The sequence below is a fragment of the Cucumis sativus genome, chromosome 7, assembly GCF_000004075.3.
Source record: "Cucumis sativus cultivar 9930 chromosome 7, Cucumber_9930_V3, whole genome shotgun sequence".
NCBI lineage: Eukaryota > Viridiplantae > Streptophyta > Magnoliopsida > Cucurbitales > Cucurbitaceae > Cucumis > Cucumis sativus.
In genome coordinates, this window is record NC_026661.2 from 307,545 (window position 1) to 330,679 (window position 23,135).

A 23,135-nucleotide genomic window follows, 5' to 3' on the forward strand; every position below is an offset into this window, starting at 1 on the left:
GAACACCACACAATACTCAATGAAGAGAGCACAATGCTATTAATGCTCAATACTTGATTCTCTATGCTCTATGTTTTACGACACATGTTATGTGTTATATACTAGCTATTTGATCCACGATACTAAATACTAGATACTTGTTACTTGATTTTCTATACTTCAACAAAAAAAAAAGTGGAAATGTAAAAGAAAAAAATAAACGAAAGAAGAAATAATAAAAGAAGACATAAAAGAAAAAAATAAATTTTTAAAAGGGATAGTTACAAATTTAGCAATTAAATTCAAAATAATTAAGTATATAACAACATTTTAAAAAAATTGCAAATATAGCAAAATTTGTCAAATTTTATCAACGATGGAGTCTATCACTGATAGATCATGTTGTAAAAATTGGTCTATCACTGATAGATCATACGAGTCTATTAGTTGATACAAGTCTATCAACGATAGTTTTGCTATATTTGCAAATTTTTTTTAAATGTTGCTATATCCTTAATTATCATTCCTTAAATGGTCATCCATTACAATTACCCTTTTTAAAATAATACAATACCATAAGTTTAATAAATTAGTTACGATGTATTTAGGATTCTCAAGGACGTTTTAAGGTTGTAAAAATGGGAATCACAACCTTTTGTCATAAATGTTAATAAATTTCAATTTTACCAAAAATTAAAAGGTTAATTTTCATAAATGTAACAAAAAGAAAATCAAAATATTTATGACGTGCGTAACAAAAATAAAAAACTTATGAAGAAAGTCAAATATTTTCATAACTTCAAGATTTGACATTGATATCGCGGATGATTCGTCACTTCTCTTTCTTTTTCTTCTTTACAATTTATTCATCATCTTTTTCTTTCTTTCTTCATCTTCTCTTTTTTTCTTCCTGTTCCTCTTCCAGAATATTAAGATACCATTTAAATATCACTTTGATATGATCTAAGCGATCACTCACCTAGTCAACATAATCGTTTAGATTTGAAGCATTTTTCTCATCGTTTAAAAAGAACTAAACAATTATGTGAATATGATCTAAATCATCGCTCACCATAGTCAATATGATAGTTTAGCGTGATCAACACCATCGTTTAGATTTAAAGTATTTTTTCATCATTAAACAATCGTGTAGGAAATGATACACGATTGCGTATCATGATTGTTTAAAAGAAGAATTACATGCAAGCGTATGACCAATGATATGTTGATGGTAACATTTTTGGTAATATTTATTGTAGGCCTGTGAACTTTTACAGTTATCAAAATTGTCAATATTTTGCAGTTTGTTATATATGTATTTTTTAAGAAACCCAAAACTACAAAAACTAACATCAAATGTTGCTATATCCTCCAACTCCCGTGTTTCATTTCGGCCTCTTATTTTAGTCAATCGGTGCAAGTTTTCCATTCCATAGCCCAAAATATTACAGGGATCTATTTACTTTCCCAGCCCAATTCATTTAAGGCCCATTAAAGTTGGCCCAATACAATTTAGGCGTCCAAATTCCAAACTCCTACGCTTCAGAGCTGAAACAAACACGTTCAAGAATTCGGCAGTTTTTTGCGGTCCGCCGAAAAGCTTTCAAGCAACCATATGGGAAAGAACAGAAGGCTTAAGGACGGCGCCGATAAGGGAGCCGCCGCCGGCGACCACTGCCCTTCCACAGTCTTTGTCAACAACTTCCCGTACTCGTTCACCAACTCACAGGTTCGTACTTCCTCTACTCCCTGCTTGTCTTCTTAGAAAATATATTGAGCTGAATAGTGTGAGACGTATGGGTTCTTTTTGTACTTTTCTTCTTGAGCTCGACTCATAGAAGCAAGCAATCGAATATTATTTTGGTTATGCAAGCAGTTCAGGAAATGCTTTGACTTTATTTCTTTCGGATTGTTTTGTTGTTCTATGCAATGTTAGTGAGCTTTCCTGTTTTCTCTATGTTCAATTAGCTTGAAGAAACATTCAGTGATGTTGGACCGGTCCGGCGGTGCTTCATGGTTACCCAAAAGGGTAAGTACGTCTGTGCATGATTATCTCGGATTCCCTTTCTTGCTTATTTGTTTATTTATTTATTTATTTTGCATTTCTTGTGCTTCTTGAGATGTCTGATGATTTGGTGATTTGGATACTATGAAGGAGCATTTGATCGAATAGATGGAGTGCTGTTATGAGATAATTGAATCGTGGCTTTATTGTTATTATTATCTTTTCATTGAAAAATCACTCGGCCAAAACTTCATTCTACATTTTCCTTTTTAGGGATCGTGTGGAAACCGAATGTTGTGTTCTACGTTTGTAAATTTTCAGATGTCATTTTGAGATATTTTTTTATTGAGAATGGTTTAAAACTTATCTTATTTTATGTCATCAGGTTCAACCGAGCATCGTGGTTTTGGATTCGTGCAGTTGTAAGTCTGATTATTATGCATTGTATTATTTTCGTTATTTCCCTTGTAGTTTTCCTCTACTTGTCCAAACGTTTTGGTTCTATTTAATCAAATTTTATCTGTCTGATTATAGTTGGGTTCTATGGAGGTTCTTTAGTTTGATAAGTGATAACTAATGGATGAGCTGCACAAAACCAGAGAATTTTCTTTTTGCAAACAAGAAGGAATCATCCTCATTGAAGGCAATCGATTTTGGACTGTCCATCACTTTTAAACCAGACCATCATTTCAGCGAACCTTCAGGGGAGAGAGAGAGATTGTTTTAGAGGGAGTGAGAGATGGGTTTCCGTTCATCATCCTCCCCCATCCACCGTCTCCACTGTCCTTTGCCTCACGATACTTCCTCCCTTAATCAATGATGATGAAACCATGACAGCTTTCAACAAAAATCGAGAATAAATTCTTTACTTGAGAGTTCGATAGAAACAACAAAGGGAGGGTGATCCGCTTAATTGAATCTCATTTGACAAGTCCTACGCACTTTTAGGAGAGGGAAGTATAATTGTTTGGTTGAAGACTCTTTGGAGGAGGTCCTACAAGCCCTGAAGTCCCAAAAGGTCTTTTGAAAGACATTCTGTAATGATGGGTTCATATGGATTCAAAAAATGACAAACAAGAGAGGGAGTTTTCTTGAGATATTGCAGGTGCTGAAATCGGGGAAAAAAGGAAACCTTGTCGTTCCTTCTAGTATTGACTTGAACAGATGGGAACACTTCAAACGCCTACTGCTCAACTTTTTGAATGGTGAAGATGAAACTAGGGCCCCTTTTTCGAGAAGAGAAAAATTCAAAAGCCTACCCAAGAACCCAACTCGAAAAAACATCTTCAGTCTCTTCCTCTTTTGCGGCTTTCTCAATCTGAAAAGTTTCCAAGCTCGACACTTTGTCACCTCGATGAGGAGAGTAGAAACCGGGGAAAAAAGGGTCAGAAAGATTTGTTGGGAGGACACTTTGATTGTCACCAAACGTGACTTCCATGTTGACTGGAGTAGAATTTTGGAAGCTCTCCAAGTGCAAACGCAATGCTCTTTTATCATCAATTCGTTTCATCCTGACAATGCTTTGCTCAAATGCCCTGATTAAACTTTGGCGAAACTTCTCACATTGAATAAAGGGTAGACGTATGGCCCTAAGATGGGATCCAAAAAACATGGAAGAATGTTGGTTATACCTTCATACGGAGGATGGATCAAATTGAGGAATTTTCCTATGCATTTATGGAATGAGGAGGCATTCAAGGTAGTTGGTGACATGTTTGGAGGATTTATTGATTACGCTAAGGAAAACTCGAGTTTCATTGAATGTCTGGAAGTGGCCATGAAAGTTAAAGAAAATTATTGTAGTTTTATCCCGACTGAATTCAAATTGATAGATGGCTCTAAAATTTACCTTGTGCAGGTCGCGACCTTATAGGATGCCAATCTTCTCATTGATAAAGTTGCCGGAATCCATGGCTTTTTCTCGTCAGAACAAGCTGAGGGATTCTTCAAAGGGCTGGGTTGCTAGGATCCAAACCCAATAGATATTTGGTGTGTGGAGAGATTGAATTCAAGGTTGACGGTCAATGTGACATAGGTCTCTGGCTCGATACAGGGTGGCAGAAAATTCTGAGAAGAACCATCTTTTTCTCCATGATGAATCAGACGTACATGGAGTTAGTTCAAATTTGGAGCTCAAACCGCTTCTATTGGGTTCACTTGTTGAAATGGGCCACTCTGTTATTAGAAGGAAAGGTATCGTGATGAAAGACTACTGATCAAAGGCCTATCTTCTATGAGGCGCACCCTAGTGATATTATTAGAGAAAAGGCTTAACTCCTCATTTTAGACCCATTTTTTCATAAAGTCTCTAAGTAAAAAAAACTAAATTTGCTAAAAAGATGAGATTCGTCCATTTTTTAAGAAAAGCATGATTTGCTCTACAAGTCAAAGTGACCGCTCTCTGGCATCGAATTCTACCTTGGTTCACCTCTCAATTGAAAACGATCCAAACTCTAATTTCTCTATTTCAAGCCTCGGTAGCCTCCTTTCTGAAAACAAATTTGCTCCCTTAGAAATCGGTGTCTCACTTCAAACCTCTAACTATTCCACCGAAGTTCAGTTCCTTTTTCAAGATGATGGTTCTAATGACAGAAACAAAGAAGGGGGCCACCAATTGATGGTTTTGGAGGAAAACAATGATCTTCCCCTACCTAATGATAAGGCAACTGAAATTGAGAGTGCAACGAAATTGGAACAAGTGGCCACACTACTAAATCATTTTCCGTTGAGTAAGGAAGTGGTTTTGGCGTTTCTTGAGTACAACTTGTGCATTCGGGTGGTGACTAGGAAAGGGAAGCTGCAGGGAAAGGGTGAGGCCTCCTTGAGTAGTAAGAAGCTTACTAGAGAAGTTAAAGCTTTGCTTGGTAATTGGGAAAGGTATGCTCAAGCAGCTAAAGTTAGTACTTTCCACAGCCTCGATGGTGATCCATATTAATCCTCTCTTGAAACGTAAGGAATCTTAATGCCCGCCCCAAAAGAGTAGTTGTGAAAGATTTTCTTGTGAAGTTCAATCTGGATGTTGTTCTTCTATAGGAGTCTAGGTTAGCATTGTTGACAGTAAATTGGTGAAGTCTGTTTGGAGTAGTCGTTATGTTGGGTGGGCTGCTTTAGAGGCCTATGACTCTTCAAGTGGTATTCTCCTAATGTGGAAAGAGGATTCAATCACTATGATTGATTCTATATAAAGTCAATTCACTATCTCTATTCTTTGTAAAACTAATGTTGGTTTTTTTGGTTGGATCATAGGTGCGTATGGCCCCTCATCTTATAGGCTTATAGACTAGCTTTGGTGAGAACTTTTTGGGTTATATGGCCTTTGTAGTTAGAGTGCTGGGGGAGATTTCAATGTGGTGAGATGGATAAACAAGAAGAGCTCAAGTGATCGGTCTACCAGAAGTATGAATACATTTAATTGCTTGATTGAGGAGATGCATTTAGTTGGTATTCCCTTTCGAAATGGTCTGTTTTCTTGGTCCAGATCTGGGATCAGACCGGCTGCGTCGAAACTCGACAAAATTCTTCTTTCTAAACCTTGGGTTGATTGTTTAGAGAAGTTAGGGTAGATAAAGTTTTGCATACCACCTCTGATCAGTTTTCGACTCTCCTGAAATTGGGTTGCAGTCATGGGGTCATACTCCCTTCAGATTTGAAAATGTGTAGATAGACACATCAACTTCCCCAAAATTATCGAGAATTGGTGGGACAGTATGATTGTTGATGGCTAGCCTATCTACTCCTTCATGGAGAAATTAAGAGGTCTAAAAGTTTTCTCGAAGGGCTGGAACAAAGAAACTTTTGGCAATATCTTCTTCGAAAAGCAAGCGTTACTTGATAAGATGAACTCTCTAGATACGCTTCAAGAGTCTGGTTCCTTCAATGAGGCTAATGATGCGAAAAGAGAAGAGTGTAGAGGGGCCTTACTTGATATTATTGTTAAGGAGCAAAGAATTTGGTTTTAGAAATGTAAAATCACATGACTTTGTAAGGGGAGGAGAACTCAAGCTTCTTTCACAAATGGATATCGGCCCGTAAAAGTAAGAGTTTAATTTCGTCTTTGGTGAGCAATGAGGGGCAGGCTGTTGTCACGGAAAATGAGATGTAGATGAGATTCTTAGTTTCTTTTCAAATTTGTGTGGCACAAAGACCTCCTATCTGTTCATTTATGATGGTCTCAACTGGAGAGCCCTTAGCTTACAAGCTTCTAGCTTCTCTTGAGGCCCCTTTTAGTGAAAAAGAGAACAGAGAAGCTGTTTTTAAGATGGGATATCTTTAGCCCCCTGACCCATACTCGACCTTGAGAAAGCCTAACAAAGTGGATTGATCTTTTCTTGATATGGCTATGAAGCTTAGGGGCTTTGATAAGAGAAGGAGGAGATGGATTTGGGGATGCTTATCGACAACTAATTTCTCGATCATTGTCAACGATAGGCCTAGGGGAAAGATTTCTGCCAAAAGGGGCATTCGTTAGGGAGATCAACTTGCCCTTTTTCTCTTTATGATTGTGGGAGATGCCCTTAGTTGCCTTATTCATTACTGTAACGAGAGGACCTTAAAAGTTTTCCATTTTGAGAATCTACCTGGCGAGTTAACCACCTTAAGTACGCGAACGATACTCTTCTCTTTTCCTCGTGGGAGGTTGGAAATTTGGAGGCTTGGTGGAGGATGATTAATCTTTTTCTCTTGGGAGAGCTGCTTGTCCCTTAACGGTGCCGAAACGTCATTAAGAAAGAGGTTTCTTATGCTAATACCTTGGGTTGTATGGTGGATACTCCCCCATTTAATTACTTGGGTTTCTCTATTGGGAGGGACCAATTGTTATCTATTCTCCCTCTTGCAATCTCTGGTTGGTGTTATCAATAGAATGGAGAAGATCGTTAGGAATTTTGTCTGGACGGGGGTTTACTAAATCGGCTGCCCACCTTATCAAGTGGGATTCTACCGCTCACCTGATTTGTTATGATGGCCTTGAGATTGGTTCCTTTAGGCAAAAGAACAATGCTCTTTTGACCAAATGGCTGTGGAGATTTTGTATGGAAGACAATGCTTTATGAAGACGCTTGATTGTGGCCATATACGGCTTAGAGGAGAATGATTGGTCTACTAAAGCTCCAAATAGGGGAAGGTCTTATAGATTATGGGCTGGCATTTTGAAACATAAGGAGACATTCTTTAATTTCTCGACCTTTTTGTTGGGAAAGGGAACTAAAATCAGATTTTGGAAGGATAGTTTGTGTGAGGCTAAACCCCTGGCAGAAAAATTTCATGATTTGTTCTCCTTGTTGCTAAACAAGGATGCTTTTATTGCCGACTGCTGGTGTAATGTTAGCCGCTCTTGGAATCTAGGTCTTAGAAGAAATGTGTCAGATAATGAATTTGACAACGTGGCCACTATTTTGGAAACTCTTCCTTCGTGGGGGGCCCCAACAAACGATCATGATAGTCTTGAATGGAATCCTAGTGCTACCGGTAATTTTACTACAAAGTCTACCTTTGTTAAATTAACCAAGAAATCCCTCGCCATTGTTGTACCTTTGGTTTGTTACATCTGGAAGACTAAAGTCCCGAAAAAGGTGAAGTTTTTCTTATGGTTGCTTGCCAATAGAAGTCTTAACACTCATGAGAAACTTCAAAAAAAAAAAATCCAGCACACCATGTTCAGTTTTTGGATGTGCTGCCTTTGTTTCAAAGAGGAGGAAAACTTGGACCACTTATTTCTGCCTTGTATCTTTACTAGAAAAGCGTGGAATACTTCGTTTAGAATCTTTAATTCGGAAACTTGTCTTCTTAATAAGGTTGATAGTTAGATGCTGGAAGGGCTCAATAGCAGAGGTTATTGTCCGAAGTGTAACATTCTGCGGAGTTGTGCTACTCGTTCCCTTTTATGGTGTATTTGGAAAGAGAGGAATAGTAGAATTTTTTAAGACAATTATAATTCTTTTGATTCTTTTTAGATTGTATTCCAAGTTTCTTCTTGGTGGAGTACGAATTACACCAAAAACTTTTGTGATTATAGTCTTTCTATGATTTTCAACAACAGGAAGACTCTTATTCTTTAGTCTTTGTTGGGGAGGGCCCTCTTCTCCCTTGTCCTTAGCTTGTTCCCTTTTGTTATTTAAATAGGAAGAAGTCTAATGGATGAGTTGCTATTACAGCTGTAAACATGCTTTCTTTTACTTAGAAGCTAGAGATTCCACGGGTTTAGGGTTAATGCTTCTGTTTCCTCTGTATAATAGATATACTAGATGCTTATATATACCTCCTTTCTCTGGATGCTAAGATTTAGTTTTTCCTTGTTTTTGTTGTTCCATCTTCTATGCAATTGATGGTCCTTTTAGTTTTAACTGTGTTAATTGCTTGCTTGTCTATTAAAGCGAAGCACATTCAAAGCATCTATACTTTTATTAAAGCCACTTCTTTTCTTGTTTTATCTTGGAGTAAATTATCCCCTCCATTTTTTAATTATAGTTTATCTACCCTCAATTCACACTAAAGGTGCTTTTGTTATTATTTACTGCTAGGATATTCTTTTATGATCTTCTTTTATGATCTTCTTTATATTGTCTATGAACAATCCTCTGATAATCAACATTGCTTGACGTTAGCCACAAGCACACTAGTTTCTTATTCTTTTTTAAGCCTTCTTGTTAAATTGCTATGCTACTACCCACAGTTATCCTATGAAGGCTTTTATTTGTTAACATTGCTGAATTCTTTGAATGTGATTGCAGTGCTGTAGCAGAAGATGCAAATCGAGCAATTCAGCTGAAAAATGGACTGTCTTTTGAAGGACGCAAAATTACTGTCAAACATGCTATGCATCGAGCTCCCCTTGAGCAGAGACGGTCAAAAGAAAATCAAGGTTGATGTGGTGCATGAGATTTTGAAAGTTCTAAAATCCGCATGTTGCCAGATTGCTAGAATTTTATTTATTCTCATTTCTTTCTTGTTTTTCCAGTTTCAGTTGAATGAGGGGGTTTCTCGGATTTTGATTATACAATATTTTCCAATTATGTTTTAACGCAGTTGCTGGATCTACACTAGCAGCTAACGAGGAAGGAGATACTTCTAAAATGGAAGAACATCCAACTACCAAGGATAAAGGAACTTCTAAAAGGGATGTACAACCAATCAATGAGGAACGAGATACTTCTAAAAGGGCAGAACAAACAATTTCAAATTCTGAGGGGAAAGGTTACTCATTTATCTAAGATCATACTACTTTTTTCCCAACATATTTTGCAAGCACGTTTTCTAAAGTTTTCTAACAATGTAACAGAGAGACATTTGAGTGCTAGAAAATTAGCTCCACTTTCTAGTTATCTAGAGGATAAAGAGGGTCATTCAGGAAAGCAAAGGTAATCAATGTCTTTTTCATTCTTTCTCTATTTTGTTTCTTTTTCATGAATTTTAAATACAATCTCTGATATAATGGCTTGGATAATAAAGTAGTTGGGTTTTCTTGACCTCTTGTTTGGTTAATTGAAGGAATAGGCATTTCATTACCTTTCCTTCCACTTTTCTTTTCTTCTTGGTACGTCTGTGCTGTGCATGCTACCTTCCCTTGATTTTCCTTATTTTGGTTGTTAAGGATTGCACGGACTGTTGTCATTGGCGGTCTTCTTGATGGTGATATGGCTGAAGATGTTCACCGCCAAGTGAGAGATGTTGGTGGCGTATGCTCAATTGTCTATCCTCTTCCCAGAAAAGAAGTTGAACAACATGGTACATTAGAATCATGTCTTTTGTTTTTATGTGCATGGGTAGTAGTTATTTTTTATTATTAGTTTTTTGTCTATACATAAAAAGGGAAAAAAAAAGATTAGAATATAATTATTCGTGTTCCTGCTGTTTTTGCTCTAGAGCACTGTGGATAGGGATAGGTTGTATTAATATCTGGTTTCTGTTGAAGTAGTCAATTGGATTTGGTTAAGTTATTGTTCTTGATGACATCAGGTTCATGTTAATGTGTCACTACGATTAAAATTGAATTCATTATACCCTGAGCAGTGTTTGCCCAACTTCACAGTTGCCTGTTGTACTTGATAGATTGTCTCTGCAATATGTTTAGCAAATTTGTTTTTAGACTGAAGTTCCAAATGCATTTTCCTCAATGATTGATTGATTATATTTATATTTTTTTCTCTAGACTCTCATAACTGAACTCAGAAGACCAGTTTTCTTCTCTTCTTATGCCAATGGATCGAGTGTGTATCTAGTGTTTCAAGTTCATTATGGTGGTGGATTTGTTATCTTTGATAGTTTGAAGTTAGTAAAAATGATTTCTCAGAAGGTCTTAATTAGTCTGTAAATTCATCATGATATTTCATTTATTAGTTTCAAATGAAATTTCAGGTATTTTACGAGATGGATGCAAAATGGATGTCTCTGCTGTACTTTTTGATAGTGTGAAGTCTGCACGTGCTGCTGTTGCTATATTACACCAGAAAGAGATGAAAGGAGGTGTTGTATGGGCTCGCCAACTGGGTGGGGAGGTGAATCATACATAAAACTTTACTGTGAACATCTTTTTATCTTTGTCAAGTATTTACATCTTCTTAAATGGGTTACACTAACTCTGTGCCCTTGAAATAATACAAGACCATGGTCAAACCTTTTAGCTGTGTACTCTCCTGTCTTCATTTTATTTTTAGTTTTTTTTTAAATCATACTTCATTTGCATTTGTTTTCCTCGTATGAATATTTTGTTGAACATTTGTAGATCTTGTCATTGCAAAGGTGAATTCCTCAAGTACCTTTTGTTCTCCTCGATATATTATAGGACCAGTACAAATAGCTCAAATAATATCTATCCATAATATGGTATCTGTTAGCAAATCTATCATCGAATGTTTGGTGAGACCTGGTGGAAATTGAAGATAATGGAGTACTCCAAAATTTTTAAGAAAAGAGAGCATTAGATGAATCAATTTTGAGCATTTGTTTTTGTCAGTTCCTTGATAGCTTCTATATAGGGTCACCTTGGTAAGAGGGAAGGATATCACGTTTGAATTTGATCTTACATCATTTCTGTCAATAAAAAGTATATGAAGATTTTGATTTTTGGGGCGTTTTTGGAATGAGCTTTTAAGTATTGGAAGAAGCAACCTCCTGTGTGGCTTTAAGATTGTGGAAGACAGATTTGCAGTAGAAAACACTGGAAGATCCAAGTTCCCTCTTTTGTTGTCTCACTCATATGAACTTGGTCCAGAGGCCTATTATAAGCATCATCTCTACCCATCCCCATCACATTCCATTAAATTTCTTCTGAAACCAATAGACTTCAGTTCTTCCTAGTACTTAAGCAGTTAAAAATATGTTTATCCTTACTTCCAGTTAAAGCTTGAGCCTTGGAATATGGCATCCAATAATGATGGCCTATTCTCCACTAAATGTCCTATGGAAATCTGATTGAGGTATCATCTTCCACAATAGAAGTCAGTTTCGTTAGATTCTGGCGCAATTTGCATTGATGCTCTTTTACAGCTAAATTGTTAGATATCTTAGATAGGAGTGTTTCTTAGAGTTTTGTCAATCTTCTTATTTTTGAGTTATTAGCAAATCTCATTCTTTGATGTAAGAAATTCTATTCTGAATGATTTTTTCAAAAGGGTTGGCCGTGGCTAAGGAGGATTTGGTAGCTTTTGAGGAAAAATTTAAAACTAAAATTGATAATGGCATGGATTGGTCCTTTCCAAGGGTCGTAGACTTACTCTTGCTCTATTGGTTCTTCAAAGTTTACCTTGTTACTTTTTCTCCTTATTGAAGGCTCCAAAGGGATTTATTTCTCAAGTGGAAAAGCTAATTCAGGACTTTGTTTGGGGTGGTGGTATTGGTAAACCAGACTCCCATCTTGTAAGCTGGAAGTAGACCTCTCTCCCCACGATTTACTAGGGGTTGGGAATCGGCTCTCTTAATCAGAAGAATTCTGCTCTCTTGTTGGCTTTGGAGGTTTTGTCACGAAGAAAACACCTTGTGGTGAGGAAAGTGATTAGAGCTATCTGCGTGGAGGAGCATGGGTGGAGTTCTGTAAAGCCAAAAGACAAAGGCTGCTTCAGATTTTGGAATGGCATTTTAAAACAAAAGGAACAATTTGATACCTTTGTTGATTTTGTGGTGGGTGATGGGTTTTGGGAGGATAGATGGTGTGCTGCCCAACCTCTTCCTTCCTTGTACCATGACATCTACCCTATTTCCTCAAAAAAGAATGTTGTGGTGGCAGATTGATTTAAGTCAAGCTTGGGATCTTGGGTTGAGAAGGAGATTGTTTGATAGAGAAATTGGCAATTGTATTACTCTTTTTCAGATGCTAACTGATTGGGTGGTGAATAGAGCGAAGGACAACTTATATGGAGGTTGGAATCTTTGGGCCAGTTTTCTACCAAATCTACTTCCCTCAAGTTGACCAATAGGGCTACTAAAGTTAATCTACCTTTGGTTAATCTTATGTGGAAACCAAAAATTCCTAGAAAACGAAGTTTTTACTTTGGTCCTTCGCCTATGGAAGTCTCAAACACCCAGGAAAAGCTCAAAGGAAGTTTCCTAATTGGAATCTTTCCCCTTCCATGTGCCTGCTTTGCCAGAAGGAGGTTGAGACTTTAAATTACCTTTTTTACACTGTGAGTTTGCATCCAAAGGGCGAAATAGGAACTTTGAGGCTTTTGGGTGGATGGGTGTCTCCAGTTGCGAATTGATGTCTGGATGATGGAGGGTTTGTATGGGGGTGGCTTTAGTGGAAAAGGAAATATTTTATGGAGTTGTGCAACCCACGCTCTCTTATGACATCTTTGGAATGAAAGAAATATTAGGATGGTCGACAATAAGTTTAGTTCTTTTGATTCTTTTTGGGCTCTTGTGCATCATATGGCCTCTTGGTGTTGTACAAACTACAGTAAGTTATTCTTGTTGATTTCTATAAATATATATATCTTTGTCTGTTTTTTAAAAAATAGAAGGGTTTCTTATGTGCCTAAAATCCTTATGCATCAATACCTAATTTTTTGAATCTTAGGTTTAGATGGCTTGCCAAGTATATGGCGTTTGTTTGCCATAGCTAAGGACTTCTATAATTATCTTGTATGGTCCAGTCTATTTAGTTAGGGTCTTTATATTATTGAAGTGTCAAATGTTATGCTCCAATCACTCATAATCTGATCTCATAGTTGCTTATTTATTTTTATTTTTCAGTTGCCTTGGATGGTCTAAAATTTTCTGTATTTGTTTTCTTTGCAGGGGTCCAAAACTCAGAAATGGAAAGTTATTGTTAGAAATCTTCCATTTAAGGTTACATGTTACACAATAAGCAATTGTCATACTTTCTTATGACAACAGGTTGACTAAGCAAGCTTTTTACACATTGATGCAGGCCAAGGAGAAAGAAATAAAGAATACCTTTTCATCTGCGGGATTTGTGTGGGATGTGATGATGCCACAAAATTCAGACACTGGGTAATGGTTTGAATACTTCTCCCCACCCACCCACCCTCCTGCCTGCAGGCCTTGTAACAGCCACGTGGATTTCTTTTGCAGATTATCAAAGGGGTTTGCGTTTGTCAAATTTACATGCAAGCAGGATGCTGAGAGTGTATGATTTTTTATGTTTTGAGTTGCCTCATTTATAGAGCTTTGAAATTGAAGTGCCGTCAAGTCAATTGTACACTTTTTCCTTTTTTTTAGGCTATTCAAAAGTTCAATGGTAAAAAATTTGGTCAAAGGACGATAGCTGTGGACTGGGCTGTTCCAAAGAAGATATATAGTTCTGGTGGTGGTGCTACTGCTCCAGTTGATTCAGATGACGGTTAGTCAATGTATATTTAACTTTATGGTCACTTTACATGTTCGGTTGAACCACCTTATCTTTGGTGTCTATACCTACTTAAATATTTGTCATTCACTGCTCTCTGGTTCAAATTATCTGGTTACATATATTTCTTTGATATTCGAAATGGTAAATAGAAAATGAAGATTATGAAGATTCCGTTACGAAATGCATAGTGGCTGTATATAAGTTTGTCTTCTTCTCTCTTATTTGTAGGAGGAATTTATAATACTGAAAATATTTTGGTATGGGTAGGAGTCTTCAGTTGCTTTTTAGTCTTCTTAACACTGTTCTCACTGTTTGAGTTCTTATGGTCTTGTAGTGCTAGTTGTCATCTGTAACTCATGAACTTTTCTACATAGAGAAAAGGATTCCATCTCTCTTATTCTTAGTTATATTATGTGCTGAATTAGTTCAGTGGGAAGAGTTCCTTTTATTACCTGTGCAATAGAATAATGCCTCTACCCTTTATAAAACACACAACCTTGATTTCAGAGGATCAGACTGAAAGAGACAGAGAAGGTAGCATTAGTGGTAGTGATTCCAGAGATGAAAATACTGGTCATAACGAATCTGAAAGTTCTTCAGAGGATTCGGAGAAAGAGGATATTTCCTCGGAGGTTGATTTTGAAGGAGAAACAGAAATTGCAAGAAAAGTTCTTGAAACTCTAATTTCATCTTCGGCTAAAGAGGCTCTTCCTTCTCTCACTGATGGTAACCCACCATCTAAAGTGAACAAGGAGCCAGATTTTGATTCATCCAAGAAATCATCCGATATGTCTGATAAAGTATCAAATGAACCTGGAAAGTTAAGTGAAAGCAAGACATCTATTCTTAAGCAAACAGATGAAGAAGATTTGAAGAGAACGGTTTATATAGGCAATCTTCCTTTTGATATTGATAATGAAGAAGTGAAACAGCGGTTTTCTGGATTCGGTGAAGTATTATCCTTTGTGCCAGTCCTTCATCAAGTTACAAAGTATGATTTATTTATTTGTTTATTTGTTTATTGACTTAATCCATTGTAGTCTGTTTTTTTTTTTGTTGACTCTTTTATTCCGGGCAGGCGACCTAAAGGCACTGGTTTTCTCAAGTTTAAAACCGCAGATGCTGCTAATGTTGCTGTTTCTTCTGCAAATGCTGCATCTGGTGTGGGAATATTTCTGAAAGGCAGGCAACTGAAAGTATTGAATGCCTTGGATAAGAAATCAGCTCAAGACAAGGAATTGGAGAAGTCAAAAAATGACAATCATGACCACCGGAATCTTTACCTTGCACAGGTTTTTTTCTGTTCTTTTTTTTTCCTTCGGTGCTTAAAAAGTGTCCTCTACTTTCCTATAACCCAAGATTTCCAGTTTTGGTTTTCTTTATTTAGTATTATGGTCGGATCTTCTTTCTGCTCAATGACATGGACCCAAACATTTTACAGGAAGGTATTATTCTCGAGGGAACTCCAGCTGCTGAAGGAGTTTCTGCTAGCGACATGGAGAAACGTCAAAGGTAAGTATCTTCTTCTAGGATATTGATTGCTCAATTATCCTTTCCATATTAGCTTCTGCCAAACAGTTGGTCTCTCTTTTTTATTTAATGAGTAGCCAAACATTGAGTGAGGAAAAAAAGAATACAAGAGCATACAAAACAAAGCTACAAAGGACGGAGGCATACTAATGAAAATGTCTCCAAGCAAAGATTAATCCTTCAAAAATGAAGCAGAAAAAGAAAATACAATCAAAATGGACAAGAACAAAGCACAGGGCGATTCAAGATGTCAAACTTCAAAATATCAACACAGAAGAGAGATTGCCAAAAAAACACATCCGCCAACCCCGACCAAATATGAAAGGATTGTTAGCATTACATGGGCTTATAACATGATTATTTACTTCAGTTTTGGTTTTTTGATGTGAAATACATTCTACTTAATATATATGTCAAATTATTTTTAGCACTATAATTATTTATTTATTTTCCCTTTACGAAGCCTAGCATTGAAACTTTTTCATTTTATGGCCAACTGAATTACACTTTTTTCACCCATCATATGTGCAGGCTGGAAAAGAAAAGAACAACCAAGCTTCAATCTCCAAATTTTCATGTTTCAAGGACTAGGCTCGTTATACATAACTTACCAAAATCAATGAAAGAAAAAGAACTTCACAAACTTTGCATTGAAGCTGTTACCTCTCGAGCTACGAAGCAAAAGCCCGTGATTCGCCAGGTTTGGCCTTTCCAGAAATGAAGGAAATCTGTTAGAAGTTACAATATTTTTCCCTTTTAACCTTAATTCAAATCTTATTTTGCAGATTAAATTCTTAAAGGATGTTAAGAAAGGAAAGATGCTGACAAAAAATCACTCATGTGGAGTCGCTTTTATCGAGTTTTCTGAGCATGAGCATGCCCTTGTAGCCTTGCGAGTTCTCAACAACAATCCAGGTAGTAAATTTTTTTCATTTGATAATTCTTAATTCTTGACACGTCTAAAATTAATGCGATGAGGTAGCCACTAAAAGAAAATAGTGGTTCTTTGAACATTGGTACTACCTTCTAGTTTTACTAGGAGCAGAAACATAGTTTGTCCCTTATCCTATTCTAAATGAGTCTCTGGTTTCTTGTAGAAACTTTTGGCCCTATAAATCGCCCAATCGTGGAGTTTGCTATTGACAATGTTCAAACGCTGAAGCTGCGTAAAGCCAAGTTACAAGCTTGGTCGCAGGACAATAATATTGCCAATATTCCCAAAGCAAGGCAGCGAAAGGATGACTCTGATACAAATGCTAGGGATATCCATTCAAACGAGAACAATTCCAGAAAAAGGAAAGCAATAGGAAATAATCATCTGGTGAAGGCACAGAATCGTAACGAAGATGAAAATGACAATCATGTATCCAATAATGTGATGCAAGACAATAGAGACAGAAAAAAGAGGAAAACACGTCCAGATTTTGGAAATACAAACGAGTCACAGAAACAAAAACCAGGACGAAGTTCGATGCCTGAAAAATCAAGCAAGAGACCGGCATCCATGGATTCTGAAAAGAAAATAGAAGTTTCCCAGGAAGCTGATGTACAACACAAAAAGAAGGTAAAACATCAAGTAGAGCAGCAGCAGAGGAAGAGGCCAAAGAAAAACAAGGAACCAATAGGACGGGATATTGTAGATAAACTCGATGTGCTTATCGAACAATATCAATCCAAGTTTTTGCAGCAAAGGTCAGACCGAACGGATGGTGAAAAGAAAGGGACTAAACAGGTTAGAAGATGGTTCCAATCATAAATTAAAATTTTGGCAGCCTAGGATTTGTTTCTTTGACCCTCCATATTACAGTTTGTTTGTTTTCTGTTGTTCTGAAATCTGTATGGGCAAGATTGGATGAAGATTAATTGCCTAGGAAGTGTAACATATAGTCTCTGAGTTAACATTTTTGTATTCAAATATTTAACTGTTCTTTAAAGGTTAAAAATCACTGTCTCAGTAACTTTTATTAAAATAACAACAATGTAGTCTGTCAAGTAATCATACACTAATTGACCATTTAATTACTTAAAAATAGATTTCTCATACAATAAGAAAAAAACAATTGAACACAGTTGTGGTGTCTTACCAAAACGTTATGCTTCACAGTGACATGGAATGGTGCATGAAGTGTATGATATATCATGATAACATGTAATCATGTATGATATATCATCATAACATGTAATCATGTATGATATATCATAATCATGTATGATATATCATCATAACACGTAATTTAACAAGAGGTGATTGAAATTTTAGTAACATATGTAGCTTATGAATATCTGTACTAAATATGTATTTACAATATCTGTATTGAACTGTATCATTTATAATAAGATGAATATTTTCATGTTGAACGTTAATTACAAAACTATTTAATTTAACTATTTATAATCAAATAGAATATATTGGATATAAAAAAATTGGTTAAATTACAAAAGAAAAGAAAAATGTTTAAAAAATACCCTTAAGTTTTTAAATGTTTAAAAATATTTTTTCATAATGCCACTGAACTATTTGAAAATTTTGGCAAATGTACTTGAGCTTAAAAAAAGTTTTAAAAAAATATTCTAATTGTTTCAAATTTTATACCATTTTTTCTCACCAATTAAAATTTTAAATTAAAATTAAGTTTTAAGTTTATTTCACTATTAATCCAGAATGATAGATCACGAACAATACTAATCTCAATTTGTTGTTATTAACCTACCGTTAATTGTCAAATAAAAAAAGTATTTGACTATTAAATAGATGTATGAGACTTTTTTAAGACTAATTATTGTTTTATTATGTTTTATGGAGAAATTTATATTTTAAAATTTTGTAACATTTTGTGAAATTTTATGTTCTAGCCATGGTTTAAACATGGATGTTGATGGATATATCGAAGTCTTAATCTTACAGAAATTTCAATTTCGATGGATATTTCTAGACAATTATGGAAACAAAAATCTCAAAAAATAAATTTAAGGTAGTAAATAATATTTTATTTATTTTCAAATAAGTAAACGTGTCTATTGTTTACATTATATTTATATTAGTGTCATTTTTATGTTTATTTCTTATTATTCGAGGATTTTTCTACGATTCACCCCTTCTATTTATATCAAACCCATAAAATTATCTATAGAAATATGTAACCAGCCAAATTTTTCCTAACAAAGTTGGGATCATTAATGATCTAATTATCTTAACTTTCTAAAAACAACGGAAGCATAAACCAAACAGTTTCCATATAGCAGGCTTCTTGTCGCTCGCCAAGCTTCTTCTCTTTATCTTTGCCTGAAAAGCTAAACAAGCAAAAAGGAAGAATATAAAAGTACCGAGTGACCTACTACTGGTTTGCTGAAGATCAATTAAATTTAACAAATACTAATTAGTTATTTAGTTAGAAGTAAGAAAATAAAAGAATATTTGTTAATTAAACATAATTAAAATTAATTACTAAAAAATAATTAAATTAGTATAAATTAATTAAAATATTGGTAATTAACAACAATAATTTATATACAGTTAAGATAGCAAATATTAATGATAAAGATATTAGTTGAGGAATTTTTATATATAACAACAAAATTGAAACTATTTACAAAATATAGTAAAAAGATATAGAAAATTTGATAGATTTGCCTATACTTTGTAAATAGTTTCAACTTTTCGTTATATTTGAAAAAATCCTATATTAATTCAAGTTTATTTTATTAAGTCTAAATAATATATTTATATTTAATAATTAATTAATACTATTGATGTAAAAATTTCACATTTTTTTTAGTATATTAAAAAATCAATGTCAAATGGGCTTTAAATTTTCTGAATAAGATTATCCTCAATTTTAAAAAGTGAAATTTTGAAAAACAAATATGGATATTAAATGTTTGACTAAAATTTCATAGAAAAGCATGTAAAACTGATAATTTGTAAAAATACGGGTTGTTGTAACATTTTAAGTAAAATAATAAAGTCTTATCACATGAAAATAGAAAAAAACATAGAGAAAAAGTAGACAATTTGATTACTCTGCGAAAAACTTAAATCTAAAGAACTTCATCCCTGTTTTACTATGTTCCCGTGCTCTTATCACATGATTTTAAGCAAAGAAGAGTGAAACTTGATGAATAGCACGTTGTATGCGATGAGACCCAGCCAACCTCTTCAGTGTGAAGTAGTACAAGTTAGGCGATTAAGCCGCTAACAAACAAAAGAGGTTGGCAGAAAGTAAAAAAAGAACAAATAGGACATGCTATGCAACATAGCTACAACTTTTCAGAGATCTTAATGGTGCATGTTGGCCTGTCAACATCACTCCTTGTATATAAATAGAGTCTCTCACTCCAGAACAAAGTGTGCACATTTGGTCGGAAAAGCAAGCTCCTCACATCGCCCATTCTTCTCTCTTCTCTTGAGTTTTAGGTGAGAGCTTAAAGCAAAAGAGAAAGAGATTCATCCCTTCCATTTTTCCCCTCACGTATAGGCAAAAATAAAAGCCAAAGAGTATGAGAGATCAAACTCTGTGGCGTAACACATTTGTTGTATTCCCACTTTACATTTCCTATATTGTATTGTTTTGTAAGCAGAACCTCATGGCCGAAAGACCTAAAGTGTTATTTATAAAAGCAATGCATTTCTTCTTTCATTCTTCCAGATTTCTTATCTCTTCCATGTATATAAAGTTGGTTAGTGAATAGTAATGAATGATGTATTTGATAATTAGAGAGTTATAATGAATGCAGTAAGAGCTTTGCTCAGTTAAGCGTGAGTATCTTGACCTTGTTCATTCGAAAGGAGAGCAAGAGTAATCACTAAATAAGTGAGAACCACTTTTAGTTGAGCAAGTGGTAAGAAGAATGTAGCAGTACATTCTTATCGCCAAGCTCATCATTTACATACATTATTGAGAGGTTAATGTGTGTGGTGAAAGCACTGAAAGGTGTGTCTTAATTAAGGATTAGTTATTGTTACTACATTCAAAATGATACAATGCTAGCCTAACCTGTATATTTTGATAACGTGTATAAACACTCGTTATTATAACCTCTTTTATTAGAATAATGAGGCCAAAACGCATAAAAAGAGGATCAAAGGGCGTAACTTATGTTGTAAATATATCTTACATAAGCATTATGACTGTTTTATGCGATTGTCATGTCTAAACAAAGGATGAATAGAAAGGAAGAAACTAGTGAATCAAAGGGGACGTCTCGTGCAAAGACTACGCGATGAGAACTCATTGGTGATTAACATCTTTAGGCGAGGAACCACGTTATATCATGCAAGGAAGGTTCACTAAAAGACAAAAATGGTAGCTGGAGTTGATGTGACCTCATAAGGCTACAATCAACGTTGACAATCTCAAAAGAATAGAAGTTTCCCGTCAAAAGCTGCCTATAAAAGGACTTTATCCCCACCAATCAAAGTAGGCATGTATGAGCCAGAAGAAGGTCTGAACGGACCATAAAAGTAAGTCTAAATAGTAAATAGTTTTCTTCTTCTTCTCTCGTCATTCTATAAGTGAGAGCTTAAAGTCTGAGTGGTGGAGAACCCAATCCCCGTTTCCTCTAACATGTATTTGTTTTCATTTCTTTGTCTTCCCTTTTTGTATCCTTTGTGTATTATTTATATTGTTCATATTGTACAATGGCCTAAGACCTACATTCTTTGATATATTACATGTTTATATATTTTCAATCGATAGGTGAACAAGTGTGGACATTAGGCACTGAGAGGTTGTTGTCCTTAATCATGAAGCCCTATACGATTTATAAATGATCTGTTCTAGATATGTCTCGTCTAAGTATGCTTATGGCTCCCGAAAGGTGACCATGTGTGGTGTACAATAACTTCGAGAGAAGTAAGCCTTAATTGTAAGCATGGTTGAGTGAGTTATATTGCATTAAAGTTATTGCATTACTTAATCGTACAATACGATAACACATAGACATTTCTTTCTTCACTTCTCAGATACAAAGTTAGTTCGTATTACCATTTTTCCATCTTATTCCCTCTTTATAGAGTGTTTAGTTTAGTAATTTAGCTTATTCTTGCATTCTTTAAGATTGTTGTTCTTTAATTCTTTTATACCACCTATATGATAAGTAATTCCTAGAACTAATGTTCTGAATCAATTTTCTGTGTTCGATCTTGGATCATCCAGGTAAACCTAATATTTTGCTTATACTTGGGCAAGTAGCAAGAAAACTGGTACTCAACAAGGATTCAATAGTTATACAATGAAGATGTAAATAGTGAGTACTTCGCATACAGTGATCATGGCCAATGACTTATCGTATAGAATTAATTGTGCAACACTGAGTTCGAAGGAAAGTGAATACATTAGCCCTACTAACCATATTTGCATCCCAAAAGACGAGCAAGTATGACATCGCACTAAGAAGTTGCCCGCCTCAATTCTAAGTTAATTGATGTATGTATAAGTATTGAACTATTAGTTATTGTGTTTAGTAATTCAATTTTCCTTCCCCACCATGTCTATACTGAGCTCATATTTTGTCACTCCATACCGTCATGTTCACCTTGCACCGATAAGCACAGTAGTGTAAATAGTTAGGTTACTTAGTATATTGTTCATATGTTTTACTGTACAGTGTATACCGCATGATTTGGTAAGCGATTAGATAAATTAGAAGCTTAAATTCCCTGCGTTCGACCATGGACTTACCAGGAAACCTCTCGCCACTTATACTTGGGCGATTGAGAGGAAAACTTGTGCGACAACGTTTAATTATCGTATTAGCAACGCATGAATAGGAGTGCACATTTCATCACATAACCCTATTTCGTCGCCTGTTAGTCGTTAACTTAGAGTCCTTCATGCTAACCTATGAGTGTACACTTGAGAGAACCTAATGCATGAACGAAAACAAGCAAAAACAATCGAGGTCTAAAGAGCAAATTTAACAATTAATAGTCTACTAAGATAAGATAGATTTATTAATGCTCAAGTTCTAGATTTTAAAACAAATTTTGTATGTATCAAATATGAAAAAATAAACATGTGGGGCTACAAATTTACTAAGAGTATTTCGGGTTCTTTCTTTTCGTACTTATCTAAGTTTTTTCTTGGTTTCAGGAAGTGTTGGAGCTCGTGGGATTGGTAGAAGGGAGTTTCATCTGTGTTGAGCAAGTTAGATCATGAGGTTGCTGCCATCCTTCTATGGGATGTTTGAAAATATAAAAATTTACTTTCACATAGAGGATCGTGCTCGTTTAAAGATGTGTTAAATCAAAAAATCTATCTTCACATTGAATGTGGTTGCGGTTGTGGGTCTCTTGTTGCGAGTCGAGATAACTAGGTGAGTCTCATTTCATGGTCTCCACCTATGGTGGGCATATGGAAGCTCAATACTAATGCTTCTTAGATGGACAACATTAGTTTATGTGGGATTGGATGAGTGTTTTGTGACTCAAATGGGTTTTCTGTTCTTGCTAGTTGTGAGCGGGTCAGGACCATATGACCTCTCAAGTTGTTGGAAGCTTTTGCCTTGATCCAGTGACTTAAGTACTTTTTATCACCGTTTGAGGGGACTTGCCTCCCTCGCTCATGGTAGTAGAGTCAGACTCCTATGAACTCATCTTTTCTTTATCTTATGGTGGGTTGGATTTATCTAAGTTTGAGGACTTCGTGGCGGAGATTAGGCTCCTGACAGAAGTTGCAAGTGTTGTTTCTTTTTATTGGTGTTTATGTTTGACGAATGGTGTGGCGCATCAGCTTGCCAATGTTATTGTGTTCTCGAGTAGTTGGGTTGATTGTTTTGTTCCCCTCTCTCTTCAACCTTAGAGGAGGAGAATGAGGTTTA

At 35.5% G+C, this 23,135-nt stretch overlaps 1 protein-coding gene across 1 annotated transcript; it reads left to right on the forward strand.

Moving 5' to 3' along the window:
* Positions 1 to 1,529: 1,529 nt before the first annotated feature.
* LOC101217384 (RNA-binding protein 28) lies at positions 1,530 to 17,309 on the forward strand. Its single transcript, XM_004148505.2, has 18 exons — positions 1,530 to 1,708; positions 1,948 to 2,008; positions 2,370 to 2,406; positions 8,713 to 8,843; positions 9,008 to 9,175; positions 9,261 to 9,339; positions 9,573 to 9,706; positions 10,337 to 10,476; positions 13,214 to 13,264; positions 13,347 to 13,429; positions 13,511 to 13,565; positions 13,658 to 13,778; positions 14,295 to 14,778; positions 14,866 to 15,079; positions 15,229 to 15,299; positions 15,849 to 16,017; positions 16,103 to 16,232; positions 16,415 to 17,309. Exons 1-18 carry the CDS (start codon positions 1,595 to 1,597, stop codon positions 17,071 to 17,073), a joined length of 2,901 nt encoding a protein of 966 aa, XP_004148553.1. The 5' UTR covers positions 1,530 to 1,594; the 3' UTR covers positions 17,074 to 17,309.
* Positions 17,310 to 23,135: the final 5,826 nt, after the last annotated feature.

Bases quoted from the DNA above. Each gene is read 5' to 3' on its own strand.
- LOC101217384 (XM_004148505.2), top strand. From the start codon at position 1,595: ATGGGAAAGAACAGAAGGCTTAAGGACGGCGCCGATAAGGGAGCCGCC. The intron at 1,709-1,947 runs GTTCGTACTTCC...ATGTTCAATTAG, and splicing joins ACTCGTTCACCAACTCACAG to CTTGAAGAAACATTCAGTGA. The intron at 14,779-14,865 runs GTATGATTTATT...TATTCCGGGCAG, and splicing joins GTCCTTCATCAAGTTACAAA to GCGACCTAAAGGCACTGGTT.